Genomic DNA, 21,082 nt, shown 5'->3' with positions numbered 1-21,082 from the left:
AGCTACAAAAAGACCTGGAATCAGCAAATACAATAGTTTTCAAAGAAAACTATAAGTAATGCACTTAACCTACCAAGCCTGCTTGTTCAACAACATTTAGACAAACCTGTGAAATTATGGGAAAATATAGTAAAGTCAGATGAGACCAAAATTAAACTCTTGACGCTGTCATACACATCATGTTTGGAGGCCAAAAAGGCACTGCATGTCACCTCCAAAACTCAATACCAACAGTGAAATTTGGAGGTAGGAACATAATGGTGTGGGGCTGTTTTTCAGCATATTGCACTGACAAACTTCATATCATTGAAGGAAGGATGAATAGACAAATATACAGAGACATTCTTGATAAAAATCTGCTGCCATCTAAAAAGATGATTAAGATGAAATGAGGGTGGACATTTCAGTAAGACAATGATCCCAAACACACAGCCATGGAAATTCTCAATTGGTTTCAGAGAGAAAAAAATAAAGCTGCTAGAATGGCCCAGCCAATCACCTGACCTGAATCCAATAGAAAATGTATGGAAGGAACTAAAGCTCAGGGTTCTTAGAACGAGCCCGCAGAAGCTTGAGGATTTGGAAAGTGTATATGTGGAAGAATGCGCCAAAATCACAGCTAAGCAATTGTGAGGCAGTGACCGGTGTTACCGTATATGCGAGGATCGCTATATGTCCACCAGGATGTGCAAAGAAGTATATGAAGGCCGTGGGAGTGCATTGCAGTCATAGGCATACCTGTGATTGCAATGCAAAATAAAAGTGAGTATTGGTCTTGGGCATGCTATGTGTCCAGGGCAGATGTAAGAAAACCTGTTCTGGGCTTTTATTTTTTAAATGGACTACAGGATGGCAGTGGGCAGTCCGTTTCCTCCCCGGCCCCGGGTTTGACGCAACAGGTACATTTGTAAAAAAATAACCTGCAACAGAGGGTTGGGTGTGTCAGTTTTGGTCTTGCAAGCAGGTAGAGAAAACGGCTCTGCAGAGCAAAACCTGTGTGAGGCAACACAGGGCCAAGCGGAGCCAAAAGGCCTGGCACCCTCAGCGTACATAGCCCATGGCAACTGGTCACAGACTGTCTTTGTTTTCCTGGCTGCGATCCGGAGGATCCAATTTACTTTGTTTGTGAGTACGCTGTACATTAAAATAGACTTTATTTTGAACTTTTGCTGGGTCACTGCCTCATCACTGCACAGCGAGGATACCGCTGCATTACACAATGCATGAGACTAGTTTTTCCATACAAGAGACGTCTTGAAGTTATCATCAACAAAGGCTTTTGAACAAAGCACCGTATATACTCGAGTATAAGCTGACCCGAGTATAAGCTGACCCGAGTATAAGCCGACCCCCCTAATTTTGCCACAAAAAACTGGGAAAACTTATTGACTCGAGCATAAGCCTAGGGTGGAAAATGCAGCAGCTACCGGAAAATGTAAAAAATAAAAATAGATACCAATAAAAGTAAAATTAATTGAGACATCAGTAGGTTGTTTTTGAATATCAATATTGAATCAGGAGCCCAATATAATGCTCCATACAGTTCATGATGGGTCCCATAAGATGCTCCATACAAAATACGCCCCATATAATGCTACATAAAGGTTGATGGTCCCATAAGATGCTTCACACATTATGGCCCAATAAGATACTCCACACATTATGCCCCCATAAGATACTCCAAACATTATAGCCCCATACGATGCTCCATACATTGTGGCCCCATAAGATGCCCATACATTGTGGCCCCATATGATGCTCCATACATTGTGGCCCCATACCATGCTCCATACATTGTGGCCCAATACGATGCTCCATACATTGTGGCACCATACAATGCTCTATACATTGTGGCCCCATACGATGCTCCATACATTGTGGCACCATACAATGCTCCCTACATTATGCCCCATAAGATGCTCCACACATTTGCCCCATATGCGATTAAAATAAAAAAAAAATCACATACTCACCTCTCTTCGCTCAAGCCCCCGGCACTTGCGATAGTCACCTTCCTCGTTCCACGCGCCGCTGTCTTCCATCCTCTGCACTGACTGTTCAGGCAGAGGGCGGCGCGCACACTAATCGCGTCATTGCGCCCTCTGACCTGAACAGTAAGTGCAGAGGATGGAAGACAGAGCAGCGCGCAGCGGTGGAACGAGGAAGGTGACTATCGTGCAATGCTCACCTCCCCCGTCATACTCACCTGCTCCCGGCGCAGTCCCTAGCAGCGTCTCACTGTCAGATGGTCTCCGGGAGCCGGCGGCATCTTCCTGTGTTCAGCGGTCACGTGGTACCACTCATTAAAGTAATTAATATGGACGCATATTCATTACTTTAATGAGCGGTATGTGACCGCTGAACACAGGAAGATGCCGCCGGCTCCCGGAGACCATCTGACAGTGAGACGCTGCTAGGGACCGCGCTGGGAGCAGGTGAGTATGTCACCGTGCCGCTCGAGTATAAGCCGAGAGGTGTACTTTCAGCTCAAAAAGTGGGCTGAAAATCTCAGCTTATACTCAAGTATATACGGTAATACATAAATTTCAGAAACTGTAGTAACTAATTTTTCCCTGTGTCATTTCTCATTATTACAGAAATTAATTTTTGGACATCTATGGTTTGAGGTCTTTGCCTATATGGATGAGATCGGTTGTTACCAGCATCTTGTGAGAATTTCATGTCAATAGAACCTTTAGAAATATATTTACTTAGAACACTGGTGAAGTGTTCAATACTTCTTTTACCAACTCTATAACATACCTAATAGTAATCTTTATTTTTATATAGCGCTAACATATTCCGCAGCGCTTTACAGTTTGCACACATTATCATCGCTGTCCCCGATGGGGCTCACAATTTAAATTCCCTAACGGTATGATTTTGGAATACATACTGTACATATACCATAACCATGGGATTTTGCAAACTGTATTTTTTATTTCTAACATATCATATAAGTGACACGATCACAATATCAATGGGGCTAATGACACATTACTGATCTGGCCCTCCATGGTTAATACGTTTAACCCCTTCACCCCCAAGGGTGGTTTGCACGTTAATGACCGGGCCAATTTTTACAATTCTGACCACTGTCCCTTTATGAGGTTATAACTCTGGAACGCTTCAACGGATCTTGGCGATTCTCACATTGTTTTCTCGTGACATATTGTACTTCATGATAGTGGTAACATTTCTTCGATATAACTTGCGTTTATTTGTAAAAAAAAGGGAAATTTGGCAAAAATGTTGAAAATTTCGCAATTTTCCAAATTTGAATTTTTATGCCCTTAAATCACAGAGATATGTCACACAAAATACTTAATAGGTAACATTTCCCACATGTCTACTTTACATCAGCACAATTTAGGAACCAAAATTTTTTTTTGTTAGGGAGTTATAAGGGTTAAAAGTTGAACAGCAATTTCTCATTTTTACAACACCATTTTTTTTTAGGGACCACATCTCATTTGAAGTCATTTTGAGGGGTCTATATGGCAGAAAAAACCCAAGTGTGACACCATTCTGAAAACTGCACCCCTCAAGGTGCTCAAAACCACATTCAAGAAATTTATTAACCCTTCAGGTGTTTCACAGGAATTTTTGGAATGTTTGAATAAAAATTAACATTTAAATTTTTCTTACACAAAATTTATTTCAGCTCCAATTTGTTTTATTTTACCAATGGTAACAGGAGAAATTAGACCACAAAATTTGTTGTGCAATTTGTCCTGAGTACGCTGATACCCCATATGTGGTGGTAAACGACTGTTTGGGCGCATGGCAGAGCTCGGAAGGGAAGGAGTGCCATTTGACTTTTCAATGCAAAATTGACTGGAATTAAGATGGGACGCCATGTCGCGTTTGGAGAGCCCCTGATGTGCCTAAGCATTAAACCCCCCCACAAGTGACACCATTTTGGAAAGTAGACCCCCTAAGGAACTTATCTAGATGTGTTTTGAGACCTTTGATCCCCCAAGTGTTTCACTACAGTTTATAACGCAGAGCCGTGAAAATAAAAATTCTTTTTTTTTTTTTCGCAAAAATGATTTTTTTAGCCCCCAGTTTTGTATTTTCCCAAGGGTAACAGGAGAAAATGGACCCCAAAAGTTGTTGTCCAATTTGTCCTGAGTACGCTGATACCCCATATGTGGGGGGGGAACCACTGTTTGGGCGCATGGCAGAGCTCGGAAGAGAAGGAGCTCCATTTGGAATGCAGACTTACATGGATTGGTCTGCAGGCGTCACGTTGCATTTGCAGAGCCCCTGATGTACCCAAACAGTAGAAACCCCCAAAAGTGACCGCATATTGGAAACTAGACCTCCCAAGGAACTTATCTAGATGTGTTGTGAGAACTTTGAACCCCCAAGTGTTTCACTACAGTTTACAACGCAGAGCCGTGAAAGTAAAAAATCTTTTTTTTCCCCACAAAAATTATTTTTAGCCCCCCAAATTTATATTTTCCCAAGGATAACAAGAGAACTTGGACCACAAAAGTTGTTGTCCAATTTGTCCCGAGTACGCTGATGCCCCATATGTTGGGGTAAAACCCTGTTTGGGCGCACGGGAAAGCTCGGAAGGGAAGGAGACCTGTTTTACTTTTTCAATGCAGAATTGGCTGGAATTGAGATCGGACGCCATGTCGCGTTTGGAGAGCCCTGATGTGCCTGAACAGTGGAAACTCCCCAATTCTACCTGAAACCCTAATCCAAACACACCCCTAACCCTAATCCCAACGGTAACCCTAACCACACCCCTAACCCTGACACACCCCTAACTCTAATCCCAAACCTAATCCCAACCGTAAATGTAATCCAAACCCTAACTTTAGCCCCAACCCTAACCCTAACTTTAGCTCCAACCCTAGCCCCAACCCTAACCCTAGCCCTAACCCTAATGGGAAAATGGAAATAAATACATTTTTTTTAATTTTATTATTTTTCCCTAACTAAGCGGGTGATGAAGGGGGGTTTGATTTACTTTCATAGCATTTTTTATATCGGATTTTTATGATTGGCAGCTGTCACACACTAAAAGACGCTTTTTATAGCAAAAACGTTTTTGCGTCTTCACATTTTGAGAGCTATAATTTTTCCATATTTTGGTCCACAGAGTCATGTGAGGTCTTGTTTTTTGCGGGACGAGTTGACGTTTTTATTGGTAACATTTTCGGACACGTGACATTTTTTGATCGCTTTTTATTCCGATTTTTGTGAGGCAGAATGACAAAAAAACAGCTATTCATGAATTTCTTTTGGGGGAGGCGTTTATACCGTTCCACGTTTGGTAAAATTGATAAAGCAGTTTTATTCTTCGGGTCAGTACGATTACAGCGATACCTCATTTATATAATTTTTTTGTGTTTTAGCGCTTTTATACGATAAAAACTATTTTATAGAATAAATAATTATTTTGGCATCGCTTTATTCTGAGGACTATAACTTTTTTATTTTTTCTTTGATGACGCTGTATGGCGGCTCGTTTTTTGCGGGACAAGATGACGTTTTCAGCGGTACCATGGTTATTTATATCCGTCTTTTTGATCGCGTGTTATTCCACTTTTTGTTCGGCGGTATGATAATAAAGCGTCGTTTTTTTGCCTTTTTTTATTTTTTCCCCTACGGTGTTCACTGAAGGGGTTAACTAGTGATATAGTTTTATAGGTTGGGTAGTTACGGACGCGACGATACTAAATATGTGTACTTTTATTGTTTTTTTATTATTTAGATAAAGAAATGTATTTATGGGAATAATATATATATATTTTTTTTCTTTATTTAGGAATTTTTTTTTTATTTTTTTTTTTACTTATGTGGAATTTTTTTTTTAACTTTTTTACTTTGTCCCAGGGGGGGGACATCACAGATCGGTGATCTGACAGTTTGCACAGCACTCTGTCAGATCACCGATCTGACTTGGAGCACTGCAGGCTTACCAAGCGCTTGCTCTGAGCAGGCACTCTGTAATCCACCTCCCTCCCTGCAGGACCCGGATGCCGCGGCCATCTTGGATCCGGGACCTGCAGCGAGGAAGGAGGTAGGAGACCCTCGGAGCAACGCGATCACATCGCGTTGCTCTGAGGGTCTCAGGGAAGCCCGCAGGGAGCCCCCTCCCTGTGCGATGCTTCCCTGTACCGCCGGCACACCGCGATCATGTTTGATCGCGGTGTGCCGGGGGTTAATGTGCCGGGGGCGGTCCGTGACCGCTCCTGGCACATAGTGCCGGATGTCAGCTTCGATAGTCAGCTGACACCCGGCCGCGATCGGCGGCGCTCCCCCCGTGAGCGCCGCCGATCGCGCTGGACGTACTATCCCGTCGGTGGTCATACGGGCCCACCCCACCTTGATGGGATAGTACGTCCAATGTCAGAAAGGGGTTAATGTCTGTTATTTGATGATGTAGAGGATTGTTTATATATATATATGCATATGATTTGTTTCATATAGAGTTCATAAAAGAACTCAAAAATTACTTTTTTCAATACATAATGCTGTTTTTATGTTCTGCCCTTATCTATTTTTACATCTGCTGCCACAGTAAGGTGAGCTACAAGAGTTAGGTACCATCTCTATTAAAGAAACTTTGTAGGGGTAGGATGGCCTTTATGCTTTTTTGATCAAAACAGTGTTAACTAAGTACCCTGTGTTATTTACATGTACTATTACTATTTATTTACTTACTGCAGGGTATATGCTCATTTACTTTTATCTTAGGTTCTGTTTGTTAAACGGTCACAGTGTGAATGCACACCTATGCATTGCACTTAAAACAGCATGTGCTCTGGATCAATTATTTTGTCTTGTTGTAGATTTTCTGCACCTCTTAAATAAATTTGGATAATTGCCTTTTTTCATTTTGTTTTTGAGTGCATTTTTAGTGCGTTTTTTCACATGTGTTTTTATTATGTTTTCGGCGCTGTGATTTTTGTCTCCTGTTGGCATGTCAACTCCTTCACAACATCTGACATGTCCCTGCCTTTCCGACCCTGCATCTTTCCCAGCAGATGATGGCTGATTTAATCAGTCATCATGTGCCTTTAATAGCCTAGGACAGAGCGTAGCTCTGCCCACAGATGTTAACCTGTTAAATTCCACTGTCAATCTCTGACTACGGCATTTAACACGCTGTGGCAGGGGGGCTGTCGTAGCAGTGCTGACGAGCGCAGCTTCAAGTCCCCTAATGGTGCTATTAAATACAGTAAAAACTTTATTAAAAAGTTTAAAAATATGAAAAAAATTTAAAAAATTCACAAAAATTCAAATCACACACCCCTTTTGCCCCATCAAAAATAAAAGTATAAAAAAAAAAACATAAAAATACACATATTTGGTAAAGCTCGTAAAAGTCTGATCTATCAAAATATAAAGTACATTAAGGGTATGTTTCCATGTTCCGTATATGCAGCACTTTGGACGCAGCTCCCCAAAAAGCACTGCCGACTTTTGTACATGCGGTGATTCCGGATGTGTTCATTCAACACATGTGGAATCACCACATCCTATACATAGACTATGTAATTTATCTTGCGGAGACTGAGCATCTCCGCAAGATAAATAGATTTGCTGCGGTCTAGAAAGACGCGTCGCATGTCCATATACACACGTGTGCCACCTGCGTCTTTGAATGCATAGTGGAGATGGGATTTCATAAAATCCCCTCCACTATGCTGTAACATCTGGCAGCTGCAGATTGGACGCTGCGGCTGTACGAAGCGTCCAATCCGCAGCGTTTCCTGACTCGTCACCCCCAAGCCTGTTTTCACCTTATGACCAGGCCAAATTTTACAATTCTGACCACTGTCACTTTACGTGGTAATAACTCTGGAACGCTTCAAGGGATCTCATGATTCTGAAAATGTTTTGTCGTGACATATTGTACTTCATGATAGTGGTAAAATATCTTTGATATGACTTGTTATTTGTGGAAAAAACGGAAATTTTATGAAAATGTTGAAAATTTAGCAATTTTCAAAAATTTAATTTTTACGCCCTTAATTCACAGAGATATGTCACACAACATAGGTACCGTAATAGGTATAGTTATAGTATAGGTAATAAACAACATTTCCCACATGTCTGCTTTACATCAGCACAAATTTTTTAAACATCATTTTTGTTTGTTATCAAGTTATAAGGGTTAAAAGTTGACAAGCGATTTCTCATTTTTAAAACAAAATTTACAAAATCATATTTTGGACCAGATGTCACCTCTCTGCTGTCCAGCCATATCCTCCTTCTCCTCTCGCTTTCTCAAACTCAATGTGGACAAATCTGAACTCATCATCTTTCCTCCATCTCATAGATCTTCCATACCTGACATATCTATCGCAATTAACGACATCATGCTTTCCCCCGTACCGGAAGTCCACTGCCTCGGAGTAACCCTTGACTCTGCCCTGTCCTTCAAACCGCACATCCAAGCTCTCTCCACCTCCTGTCGCCTCCAGCTCAAAAATATCTCCAGAATCCGTCCTTTCCTCAACCGTCAATCTACTAAAATGCTTGTGCATGCCCTCGTCATCTCCCGCCTTGACTACTGCAACATCCTTTTCTGTGGCCTCCCTGCTAACACCCTTGCACCTCTCCAGTCCATCCTTAACTCTGCTGCCAGACTAATTAATCTCTCTCCTCGCTACTCCTCCGCTTCCCCTCTCTGCAAATCTCTTCACTGGCTCCCATTCCCTCAGCGTATCCAGTTCAAATTACTAATACTGACCTACAAAGCCATCCATAACCTGTCTCCTCCATATATCTCTGAACTAATCTCCCGATATCTTCCCTCACGTAATCTCCGGTCCTCCCAAGACCGCCTTCTCTCCTCCACACTTATCTGCTCCTCACTCAACCGCCTCCAAGACTTCTCCGGAATATCCCCCATCCTCTGGAATTCTTTGCCCCAACGCGTCCGACTATCAACCACATTCGAATCCTTCAGACGGAACCTGAAAACCCATCTCTTGAGGAAAGCCTACAGCCTGCACTGACCCGCTGCCTCCTCACCACTACTGAAGCTACCGCCTCACCAACACTGATGCTGCTGCAAACCTCCAACCTATTGTCTCCATCCCCACCATCCTGTAGAATGTAAGACCGCAAGGGCAGGGTCCTCGCCCCTCTATATCAGTCTGTCATTGTTAGTCTGCTTACTGTAAGTGATATCTGTAATTTGTATGTAACCCCTTCTCATGTACAGCACCATGGAATCAATGGTGCTATATAAATAAATTAATAATAATAATAATAATAATATTTTAGGGACCACCTTAAAGTGACTTTGAGGGGTCTATATGACAGAAAATACCCAAAAGTGAAACTATTCTAAAAAGCTGCACCCCTTACAGTACTCAAAACCACATTCAAGACGTTTATTAACCCTTCAGGTGCTTCAAAGGAATTTTTAGAATGTTTGAAGAAAAAAATTAACATTGAACTTTTTATTCACAAAATTTTACTTTGAACACAATTTTTTTTTATTTTCACAAGGGTAACAGAAAACAATGGACCCCCAATTTTGTTGTGCAATTTCTCCTGAGTACGCCGATACCCCATTTGACTTTTGTGGTGAAACGCTACCTGAGTGGGTTGGAGAACACTCGCTTGGCACGAGATGTAAGCACTCGGGCACGGTTTGTCCACTTCAACAGTCTTATTCCGGTTTATTAGACATCATAAACCATAACATAAACAGTTCATTATACACATCAACGGAACACATTAACCATCAACAGTCTGTTCCAATGGCAGATCCGTGTCTGCCCGTATCCCCTTGTTATCTGGAGTTACCTTTCAGGAGCTCCGGCTCCACACACTGAATCCTGCCAGTGCTGGTTCACAGGGAAAAGCTGCCTCACTGGGATCACCGCCCTTGTGACCAGGGCACCTCGGATAGTCCAGACCCACAGTAGGAACTGTAGCTTCCCCAACACAGAAACCGTCTCAGGCTCTGTAGATGCAGCCTCTCCATGCGCTTCTAGGAAGTCCAATCACAGGCACTTCCAACACACAGGCCATCAGTCAAGGGTCTCCCGAGGTGCTTGCAGGACTCTAGTCCATCCTAGGACAATCCAACACCCTGAGCATTCAGGTCCACAGTCTCTCTAGGTGCTTCCAGGACATCTCCACTCACAGGAGACTACAACACCGACCGTCCAGGTCCACGGTCTCTCAGGTGCTTCCAGGAAGACTCCACTCACAGGAGCTTCCAACACCAACCACCAGGTCCACGGTCTCTCAGGTGCTTCCAGGAAGACTCCACTCACAGCAGCTTCCAACACCGACAGTCCAGGACCTCGCACATGGACCAAACAGATCCATACACTCTGACCATGTGACCAGACCTCAGTCACATTATATGGTTGTAACCACTCCCCTAGATGGGAGTGTGTGTGGTTAGCCAGTCCCGCCCAGCTCACCAACTAACCCTATAAGCCCGCCCTTATAAGTAAACACAACAAACGCTTGTGGAACTATAAGTCCCAGTATAACCATATCATTTTGGGCTTACAGCCCAGAGCACCTCTGCGACACATACCGGCCATTTACAATCCTGCCGGACCTTGTCTCATCATCATAATTATGCCTCCAAGCGCATCCTGAAGCACACACACAGCACCCCCTGGCTGTAACATGAGTCACCGCACCACACTTTTTGAATGCAAAATTGGCTGGAATAATTAGCGGTCGCCATGTCGCGTTTGGAGCGCCCCTGATGTGCCTAAAAAATGGAAACCCCCCCCCACAAGTAAAACCATTTTGGAAACTAGACCCCTCAAAGAATGTATGTAGATGTGTGGTGAGCAAATTGAACTCCCAAGTGCTTCACCGAAGTATATATCATAGACCCAAGAAAAAAAAAATTCAATTTTTTCCCACAAAAAAAAATATTCAGACAAAAAAAATATTATTTTAGCCCATTTTTTTTTTTTTATTATTTTCACAAGGGTAACAGAACCCCCAAATTTGTTGTGTAGTTTCTCCTGAGTACGCCGATAACCAGTACGTTGGTTGAAAACTATTTTTGAGGCACAGTGCAAAGCTATGAATGGAAGAAGCGACATATCCAAGTTCAGTTTTTCTGGACTGAGGTGCCAGAACAGCAGAACCCCTGGTAAGTGACCCCATTTTACAAACTACACCTCTCAATGTATTAATCTAGAAGTGTAGTGATCATATTGACACCACAGGTGTGTCACAGAATTTTGTACCTTTCGGCAGAACAAAATAGTTACATTTTTACCACCAAAATTTAGTTTTAGCCCCAGATTTTGCATTTTCACACTGGGAGTGGGTAAAAATAGCACCAAAATTTGTCCCACAATTTCTGCTGAATGCAGAAATACCCAATATATGGATGTACAGTACTGCTTAGCCACATGGCGAGACACGGGAGGGACAGAGCACTATTTGCCTCCTGGAGCACAGATTTTCCTAGAATAGTTTGCGGACTCCATATACAGAGACCCTAAGTGCTAGAAGAGCAGAATCCCCCCTCAAGTGACTCCTTTTTGGAAATTATACCCCTTTGGGAATTTATCTACAGGTGTAGTGACGATTTTGACACCATGCAAAATCAAGTAGAAGTGAATGCTGCGGAGTGAAAATTGCAAACTGCAGTTGTAGGTAGTAATCTAAGGCAAAATGAAGACCGCGCTCACGGGATATATTGTAGATAGTTTATTTGAGCCTACGCGTTTCAAGAGCGTTCTTGCTCTCTTCCTCAGGGCATGTAATACATAACACAATATGGAGTATATTTATAGAAAGGAAGGGGAGGGGCAGTCGTGCCCTTATATTATAATACATAAACTGGATTAAAAACATATATATATAGTAATACAGAAGCAATACCCATTACTATAAATAACCTAAAACAATAATTAATATAAAAACAAAAACATTGAAGAAATAGAAAGGAAAAAAAAAAAAAAAAAAAGGAAACATGGGAAAAAAGAAGACGGGATCTAAATACAAAAAGGCAGGGATCTCAGGTAGCCCAATGGGGGTTCGAACCAGGGACCCTTGTGCAGTAATTCTATTATTTAGGCTGTTCAAGTCGTTGTGCCACAGGTTACTGATGGATTCTTTTTTGATATTTCTTGTGAAGATAATCCCAAAACTAAGAAAAAAGGAGACCACACTACCTAGCAAGAAGGATGTGCACTGTTGTTAATTAAACAATACATGATGTTATAATTTTTATACTATAATATGTAATAAAAACCCTCCAAGAAACCAGAGATAATTAAAATGAAAATCAGTCGTTATAACCACACTTCAGTTCAAGATTTGTTAGGTCAAATGATATCTGCTATTAAACAACCCCTGGGGTCTTGATTTTACTTCTGTTTTTAACAAAACTGCTATTAATTATCTAGATGTGATATTTTTTATTGTGGATGGAGAGATTCATACAAAGAATTTAAAAAAAAAAAAGTAGATAGTAATAGCTATGTTCATTACAATAGCAACCATCTTGATAAATGGCTCTGTAATATTCCAAAAAGCCAGTTCATGCGCATTAGGAAAAATTGTTCGTCTGATAGTGATTTTAAGGTTCAATCGGAGGTTTTAAAAAATAAGATTTTAGCACAAAAATACCCCAGAGAGTTGGTAAACAGAGCAATCGAACACGTTTTTAAGAATTTTAATCAAGAAATGTTATTAAAAAAAGAAAAAGTCGACACTGCAGCTAGTTTAGAAGAATATACCTGTAGTTTTTTAACCACATTCAGTACTGACCACAAATTCATTAAAAAATCTATTAATGATTTATGGCATATAATAACAGAGGATAACATACTTGGTAAACTGATGCCACAACAACCTAAAATTATCTTTAGGAGAGCACCAAGCCTGAAAAATAAATTGGCTCCTAGTAGACTGCTTGATGAAGGAAAAAAATCATCTGTCGCACAAAAACCAGGGATTTTTAAATGTTTCCACAAAAAATGTCTGTGTTGTGGTATTATAGCCCATACCAGTACAACATTTAAACATCCCTCCTTTTCTTATTCTTTTCCAATTAGTCATTTTTTCACTTGCACCACTTCCTTTGTCATTTATATTATCACTTGTCCATGCAACAAGATATATGTTGGTAGGACTACACAACCACTCCACCTCCGTATGAATTCCCACCGACACAATATTAAAATAGGTTACCTTAAACATGGTCTTTCCAAACATTTTAGTATCGCACACAATTGCAATCCTTTATTATTTCGAGTTCACCCCATTGATCACGTTCCTGCACATGTTTCTAATCGCATACAGTCACTTAATAGGAAAGAGGTTTTTTGGATATACACTTTGAATTCCCTTGAACCTGAAGGGTTAAATGTAATAGCAGATATCATTTGACCTAACAAATCTTGAACTGAAATGTGGTTATAACGACTGATTTTCATTTTAATTATCTCTGGTTTCTTGGAGGGTTTTTATTACATATTATAGTATAAAAATTATAACATCATGTATTGTTTAATTAACAACAGTGCACATCCTTCTTGCTAGGTAGTGTGGTCTCCTTTTTTCTTAGTTTTGGGATTATCTTCACAAGAAATATCAAAAAAGAATCCATCAGTAACCTGTGGCACAACGACTTGAACAGCCTAAATAATAGAATTACTGCACAAGGGTCCCTGGTTCGAACCCCCATTGGGCTACCTGAGATCCCTGCCTTTTTGTATTTAGATCCCGTCTTATTTTTTCCCATGTTTCCTTTTTTTTTTTCCTTTCTATTTCTTCAATGTTTTTGTTTTTATATTAATTATTGTTTTAGGTTATTTATAGTAATGGGTATTGCTTCTGTATTACTATATATATATATATATGTTTTTAATCCAGTTTATGTATTATAATATAAGGGCACGACTGCCCCTCCCCTTCCTTTCTATAAATATACTCCATATTGTGTTATGTATTACATGCCCTGAGGAAGAGAGCAAGAACGCTCTTGAAATGCGTAGGCTCAAATAAACTATCTACAATATATCCCGTGAGCGCGGTCTTCATTTTGCCTTAGATTACTACCCCCAACATCCTTTTGGATTTCTGTGGAGACCTGCTGCTACGGGTGCACCTGCATGGGAGTTGTGACCTATTTTCACAACGGCAATAGGTGAGCACATTCCCTACAAAGTCTGTATTTATTCATATACAGTGTGACACATTGGGGGCGCCTTGTGTTTTTTTCTTTTTTAAACTGCAGTTGTAGTGACAGGTACATTCTAGTCACCAGTATGTTGCAGTGACCAGTACATTGTGCCCAGTTCATGCTTCTGGAGACAAAACTCGTAAATTAGGCGGGCTCTCGCTGCAGAAATGCCAAACATGCGGACACTATATGTGGTTTCTGCACACTGTGGGGCTCAGAAGAGATGGCGGCATTTGGATTTGGGAGCACAGAATTTGCTGAATTTATTTTGTGTAGCAAGGAGCCATTTTGCTTTTCCAGAGCCTTTTGCGCTACCAATAAAATTGAAGCCCCCTATATTTCCACTGACAGATAACGGACCTGAGTGGAAATTTTTTTGTGGATTGAGTTGAAGCTTTTATTGGGAACATTTTACAAAACATTTGGGATCACATTTATCTTGTGCCCTACGCTGAGCGCTTACTTTGGGGTTTCCATCTAAATCGCAGAGTGACGTGATTCAAATGAAATCTCTGAATTCACTATAATGAGGCAGCAGAGTCACCTTTGTCCAGCGATGTCCTTTTTTAGAAGTGTAGAAAACTGCAGCAGACTGCATTTTTATGCATGTCTAAAAAGACAGACATAGGCCAGACAGTGTCCATAGTGTCTCCATCTACCTCATTATAGGGAATCTTCCGCTGGGGTTCTGTCTTAATCATGTATTTCAGAGTTACACAGAAACCCCGGTGTAAGGGTACTTTCACATTTGCGTTTCCCTGATCTGCGGACAGCTGCGGACTTCCTCAGTGAAGCCCCGCCCTCGGCCGCACCTCTGCCGCTAGCTCCGCCTACTTCTGCATGCCGCCCGCATGCGGCCTGCGTACCTATCTTTAACATTAGGTACGCAGGTCGTGCGGCTGTATGCGGAGGCTGCCGCATGCGTCGTTTTGACGCTGCGGATTAAAAAAAAAAAAAAAATGCTACAGGCTGCGTCCTACGCTGGTCGCCGCAGCGTCAAAACGACGCATGCGGCAGACTCCTCATACAGCCGCACCACCTGCGTACCTAATGTTAAAGATAGGTACGCAGGCCGCATGCGGGCGGCATGCAGAAGTAGGCGGAGCTAGCGGTGGAGGTGCGGCCGAGGGCGGGGCTTCACGGAGGAAGTCCGCAGCCGTCCACAGAACAGGGAACCGCAAATGTGAAAGTACCCTAAGTGCTCAGAATAAATGTGCACAGAGCCTTACTGCGATCTTTGGGAGAAAGAATGAACAAATCAACAGCATGTGAAGAATTGATTTTATTTATTTATTACGCTGTTCCTCATACGGAATAAGTGATTAGATGATTTTATTCTTTAGATTGGTTCGATTACAGCGAAAACAGATTAATATCAGGTTGTCACGTTTAGCTGTTGTCACACACTAAGAGACGCTTTTTTTGCAAAAACTAGTTTGAGTAGCCATATTTTGATAGCTATAATTTTTCCATACTTTGACTGACAGTCATGTGACAGCTTGTTTTTTTGCGAGACAAGTTTACATTTTTATTGGCACCATTTTCAAACAAATGACATTTTCTGGTCTCTTTCTACTTTGATTTTTGGGAGGCAGAGTGAACAAAAACCAGCAATTCAGGATTTTTTTTAGTTTTTTTATGCTGTTCAGCATGAAGTAAAATTGACTGACAGCTTTATTCTCCAGGTCTGTATGATTACTCCCTCTGCTTGCCTGCTAAATACTGCGATCGATATCAATTGAAGCATTTAGTAGGTTAAAGTGCCAGTAGCGGCACCTTTTACCTGCGGATTTTCCACATCTAATGCAAATTTATGGAAAAATCCACACAAATGCACCGTACCCGGATTTGAACCGCAGGTTAGTTTAAGCGGTGTTAAAAAAAGCACAGTGGGAATGAGATTTCTATAATGGTTTGCTCACATGACCATATAACATGGCTGACTGCTGTGCAATGTTTTATTGGATATCATTCGGACAATGTTATACTAGGCGGCAGTGCACAACTGCAATTATTTCCTCATGCTGATTTGGTAGAAGAAAACAATTACAGCATGAAACGAATGGCTCCGATATTTGGATCACGGGCCCCCATACAAGTCTATGGGTGAGTGTGAAATATCAGACTGCATTTGGATGCCATCCAAGTGCAGTTCAACGTACACTCACAGAGAGAAAGGAGAAATTAAGTCTCCGCACCTTGCGATTCTCTCATGTGAGAGATTGGGATCACACCAAGATGACACTTGGCTCAAACCCTAACAGCGTTTAAACCGAGTGTCATTAGTATAACTGGCCCGATTCTCTCCCATGAGAGAATATATGCCAGTGTGAGTGTACCCTTAATCCCATCCACTTTACTAGAACTGTAAGGTGTTGCGTTTTGGACACAGCAAAAATACGCAACCTCACAAATTCGCTGTAGGCACACAGCCTTGGGCCCCCTTCACACGTCTATTTTTTGTGTCCAGATGGGGTCCATTTATTAAGGACAAACGAACACCTATAGTAATCAATAAAGGTGAGCACGTCAGGTTTTTCACACGAACCGTGCGTCTGTGTGAAAACACTTCAAACATGTCAGATTCTTTCTCACACCACGGACAAAATGAGTGCCGCACACTGTAGACACACTGGTTATAAAAATTACGGGGGAGTCCACACCATTTTTTAGAATTAATTCTTTATTTTACACATGATGTAGACAGCTAGTGCTCAGTGCGACTCCCATCACTGTAGCCTGGTCACGCTGATCACAGGGAGACCAGGCGACCATGACAAGAGCTGCACCAGGAAACAGCTTTTCCCAGGTGCCGGTCTGTGTCACACGGATGTTACATAGGTACAGCACATGAACAGCACACGGATCTCACCTACTGTACATACGTATGGATGGCAGACAGACCACGGACCTCACCAGTACTGGTATTCCCTGTACAGGATGTGTGACGGAGGTTTTTTCAGTGTGGACAGCTCTCTGCAGGTCTCCAAATCACAAGTGAGCGGAGAGGCAGTGGGGAGAGCATAGCCGGATATTGGGTATTCCCATGCTGTGGCTGCTTCATTACAGCGAACCGAACAGTGAATGGCCCATCACAGCTTCTCCCCGTGCTCCCAGCTGGAGGAGAACACTGGCCACATGGAGATTTTACTGCCATCTAATTCTAAAGCGTCGCTGTGAAATAATGTGGTGGAGCTAAGCCTCTTAATGGAAGCAGTAATGGCCGCAATTAAGGGGTTAATGACAACTATTGCACCAATTCCCTCATGGTCTACATTCATACACTTCCCAGGCTACAGGCCTCCACAACAGGCAGAGATGTGAACACTTTACCCCGTTTCCACTTTGCCTTGTCCTATTTAACCCTGTGACGGCTGGCTTTCCGTATATAACTCGTTATACTGGTATACGAGAACACAAGTTTTAGATTCGTTTTAGAACAGCTTTTGATAAAGAATACCTGAATCAATGCTCCAGCATCTTCGCTGAGTTTGTCGTCATGCTTAAATTCTACAGTCACCGCTTTGTCGGCGTCCACAGCGGCCATCTCTATGTCTGTCGTGTTGTTCATACACACAGCACCAAAGAATTCTGTGGGTCTGAAGCCTGTGGACCAGGAATAAGGAGTTAGGTGCTTCACTGATGAGTCTGGGGGTAGAGCGTGATGGCGGATTATAGGCTTCTCATTCACAAATGCATCTATGTGTCTGTATCTGTGCTGCGGTAGGGAGTCTCCTTCCCCCACTGGCAGCTGTCAATACTTGTTCTTACTCCCCCAGCAGGAGGACGCTTCCCAGCTATGCTGCCACAATACTGCAGAGGCTTGGCTACTGTCACGACAATCGAGGCTACTCTTTACTCACCACTCTGCAGACAACTATCAGTAGGGTAAGTGACTATGTCCACCAGCACACAGCTCATAGGTGGACATGGACTTTGCTATACACTTTGAACACCAGGTGGCGCCATAAGTACTGATACTTCTCTTCACTAGCTGATTTTTTTTAGATTAGCAAGCACATGAAAACATTAGCAATCTTACCATGCATATGATATTTACACCTCCTACATCCACAAAATGCATCATAAGTGTGGAGCAGATGCAAATCCCATAAATGGGGCCTGCAGCAACCTATAGAAGAGTCTTACTGTGCACTGCTTTCACCTCTCCACTGACAGACCCGATTGGTGGGACCACATCTACTATACATATGGCATAAGTCTACAACCCCCTGTAGCCACGCAGCTTGTAAAAATGCTACATAAGAGAGGAAAGTCTCTGCGCTCACAGACAATTCAGCCAGTGAGAATGTTAATGGCCGGAATATATGCTGGGGCAGATTTATCAAGGAAGGCGCGTGCGATTCTAAACTTGAGGGAACATATGTCAATCCATTAGCCAAGAGCTAACTAAGTGGCTCAAACAACGTCACGTATGATAAATGTGGGTCATTGTGTGCCCGCTACAAGCCTGCGCTGCAGCCTGACATTAATAACTTTATGTATGCTGATTTTATAGATCAAAGTTGATAGCAACTGAAAAATGGATTGAAAAACGGATGCAAATTCATGTAATTTTGTTAAATCTGCCAGACCCTGACCTCTGTGCTGACTGCAATAAATTGGAATGTGACAGGTCATTTTTTTTTTTTTCTTAAGAATGAAAGGCAGACAATGCTTTTATGTTATTTCATGAAAAAAAAAATCAACCTGACCCTTTCTGGACTGACACATTTTGTATCCCTTGCAATAACAACAATTAGGAGAGTCATTATTAGTGGCATATTATACAGTATATAAGCGATCCAGCATTTACAAAATGTGTAGGGAAAAACCATTCACACATCAGAAGTAAATGATGGCAGATGTATTGCTTTAGAATAAAGTGTTACCTGTACTTGTACGGACCCTCATGATGGCATCGAATCCTATTCGCTTTTCAATATCCTTCCCGAGATCATTTATAAACTGCTGTCCATCACTATGCACCTACAGCAGCCAAGAGGTAGGCTTACATTAGACATGCACACTTCATCCAGTAGATGGCAGCAGAACACAACTTACTTACAGGAATGTAACTGCAGCCTCTATGCCTAGGATTAACCCCTTGGGGTAGTTTCACATACGGTCGGACTTACTTCCTAAGACACTAAACAACCAGGTTTATTAAAGTTCATACTGGATGATAAGTTTCATGCATCTTTAGATTGCTTGGACTTCTATGCAGCTGATTGATGGTGATTTACGGCAGTGGAGGGCTACAATAGCCCTATGTTTTCAGGCTCTAATAGTTGGCCTACTGGGGTCAACTAAGAAACCCCAAATTGTGACACCCTTTATCAAGCAAGTCTGAAATAAAGTCCAAAAATATGACATTCGGTGTTTTTTTGGCATATATTAATATATTTGTCCTATACCTGATGCTTGTAGCTTACTTAATCAGCCCCAGTAATTTTTTCTTTGAGAAATAAATATTTTTAGCCAAAAAAACCTGCAGCCCATAGCTGCTTGAGCGATAAGTACATTAAAAGTGTGAAACAAATCTCAAAGCCACATTTTTCCTTTGATGTAGCTGGGAGAGAACTTGTTTTTCTTTTTTTAGTTTTTTTTTTTTTTTTATTTGTTCGTAGGATACATGAAGTTGTATTATACTTTTTTATGGAGGGGGATAAATGCATTTATTTTTTTGTACGGCATTTTTTGACAGTGGGATACACACAACCGTAATTTTCAGTATGGATCATTATAATTGAGCGATATAATGTGTGAGACATACAGTGTCCTCCATCTATCCTGCACAGCATCTCCTGGTGTCAGCACACTGTGTACATCTATGGCACGTGGCAGTAAGGACATGGTAAGTGTACAGCTTTATAAGCAGTGACCTTTCCCTTCATGCAGGGCACACACATTGTTATTTGATGTGTATCATATTGCAGCTCATGCACGCTCACCCTGCTATTCTAATCATTACCAAGTTTTCCCATCAGAGTCCGTGTTCCAACCATGTGACCAAAGCCTAACAGCATAACTAGGCTGCATGAACAAGCACATCTAGCACAGCTGTAACCCAGCTTTCCCACAAACAGATAGCCTTGAAACTGTTAAAGTGACTCTGTCAGCAGCAGGTTCTTGATATGTAATCTGCGGGCAGCATAATGTAGGACCCGAAACACTGATTTCAGTGATGTGTCACTTATTAGGCTGTGTGCTGTTTTTTTCGATACAATCAGTTTTATCAGCAGCAGATTATCACTGCTGGACTAGCTGCCCACATGCCTCCTGGTTCAACCATGCCCCAAGCACTAATTAGCAGCTTACTGTCAGTATACATAGAAAGCTGTGGTGTTTTTAGCTTTCACAGCACTGCTACATTGCTACATGCACAGCAGAGAAAATTCTGGTTGTATCACAACTGCTGCACCCAGTAAAGTAAGTGACACATCACTAGAATCAGGGTCTCTTTCCCTACATTATGCTGCTCTAAAGTGAGGTAGTAAAAACCTGATGACAGATTCCCTTTAACAGCTTATTTGACAGACGACAACTGGATGATTCTTTTCTTCTTATTTTCTGACGTAATGATTCCTCCATAATATTACTGACAATGAGCAATGGTTTTACCTGGAAATTGTTATACTTGTAAAGTGTTCCTCCAGTCAGCATTGTTACCAGACCCATTGATGCCACATCAATATACTGGTTAGGGAAGAGGAAGAGGTCCACACAGCATCCATTTGCCACGCAATCCTTGGCCAGGCTTTCATATGCATTACACTGCGGCAGGAATAGTGTCTAGATGTGAGGAAAAAACAAAGTGTTCACATTTGCTGTTATGTATGTGGTAGTTAGATGATGCAGCAACATAGTTCAAAAGTCAAAAAGGGGTGAGATCAGAAAGTTGAGCTGGCCATGCAGCCGAAA

General features: G+C 41.8%; 1 protein-coding gene across 6 annotated transcripts in view; it reads right to left on the bottom strand.

Moving 5' to 3' along the window:
* The window catches only part of SEC24D (SEC24 homolog D, COPII component), a 171,391-nt gene that overhangs the window by 32,705 nt on the left and 117,604 nt on the right, over positions 1 to 21,082 (bottom strand). For all 6 annotated transcript variants that reach the window (XM_077278553.1, XM_077278579.1, XM_077278562.1 and 3 more), the window contains 3 exons: positions 20,783 to 20,953; positions 19,051 to 19,147; positions 17,619 to 17,764 (listed from right to left, as the gene is read on the bottom strand). In XM_077278553.1, coding sequence (XP_077134668.1) covers positions 17,619 to 17,764; positions 19,051 to 19,147; positions 20,783 to 20,953 — 414 coding nt within the window. The remainder of the gene's footprint in view (positions 1 to 17,618; positions 17,765 to 19,050; positions 19,148 to 20,782; positions 20,954 to 21,082) is intronic.

The sequence above is a fragment of the Ranitomeya variabilis genome, chromosome 1, assembly GCF_051348905.1.
Source record: "Ranitomeya variabilis isolate aRanVar5 chromosome 1, aRanVar5.hap1, whole genome shotgun sequence".
NCBI lineage: Eukaryota > Metazoa > Chordata > Amphibia > Anura > Dendrobatidae > Ranitomeya > Ranitomeya variabilis.
The sequence above is the reverse complement of the archived record's forward strand: the minus strand, read 5'-3'. Positions and strand labels throughout refer to the sequence as shown.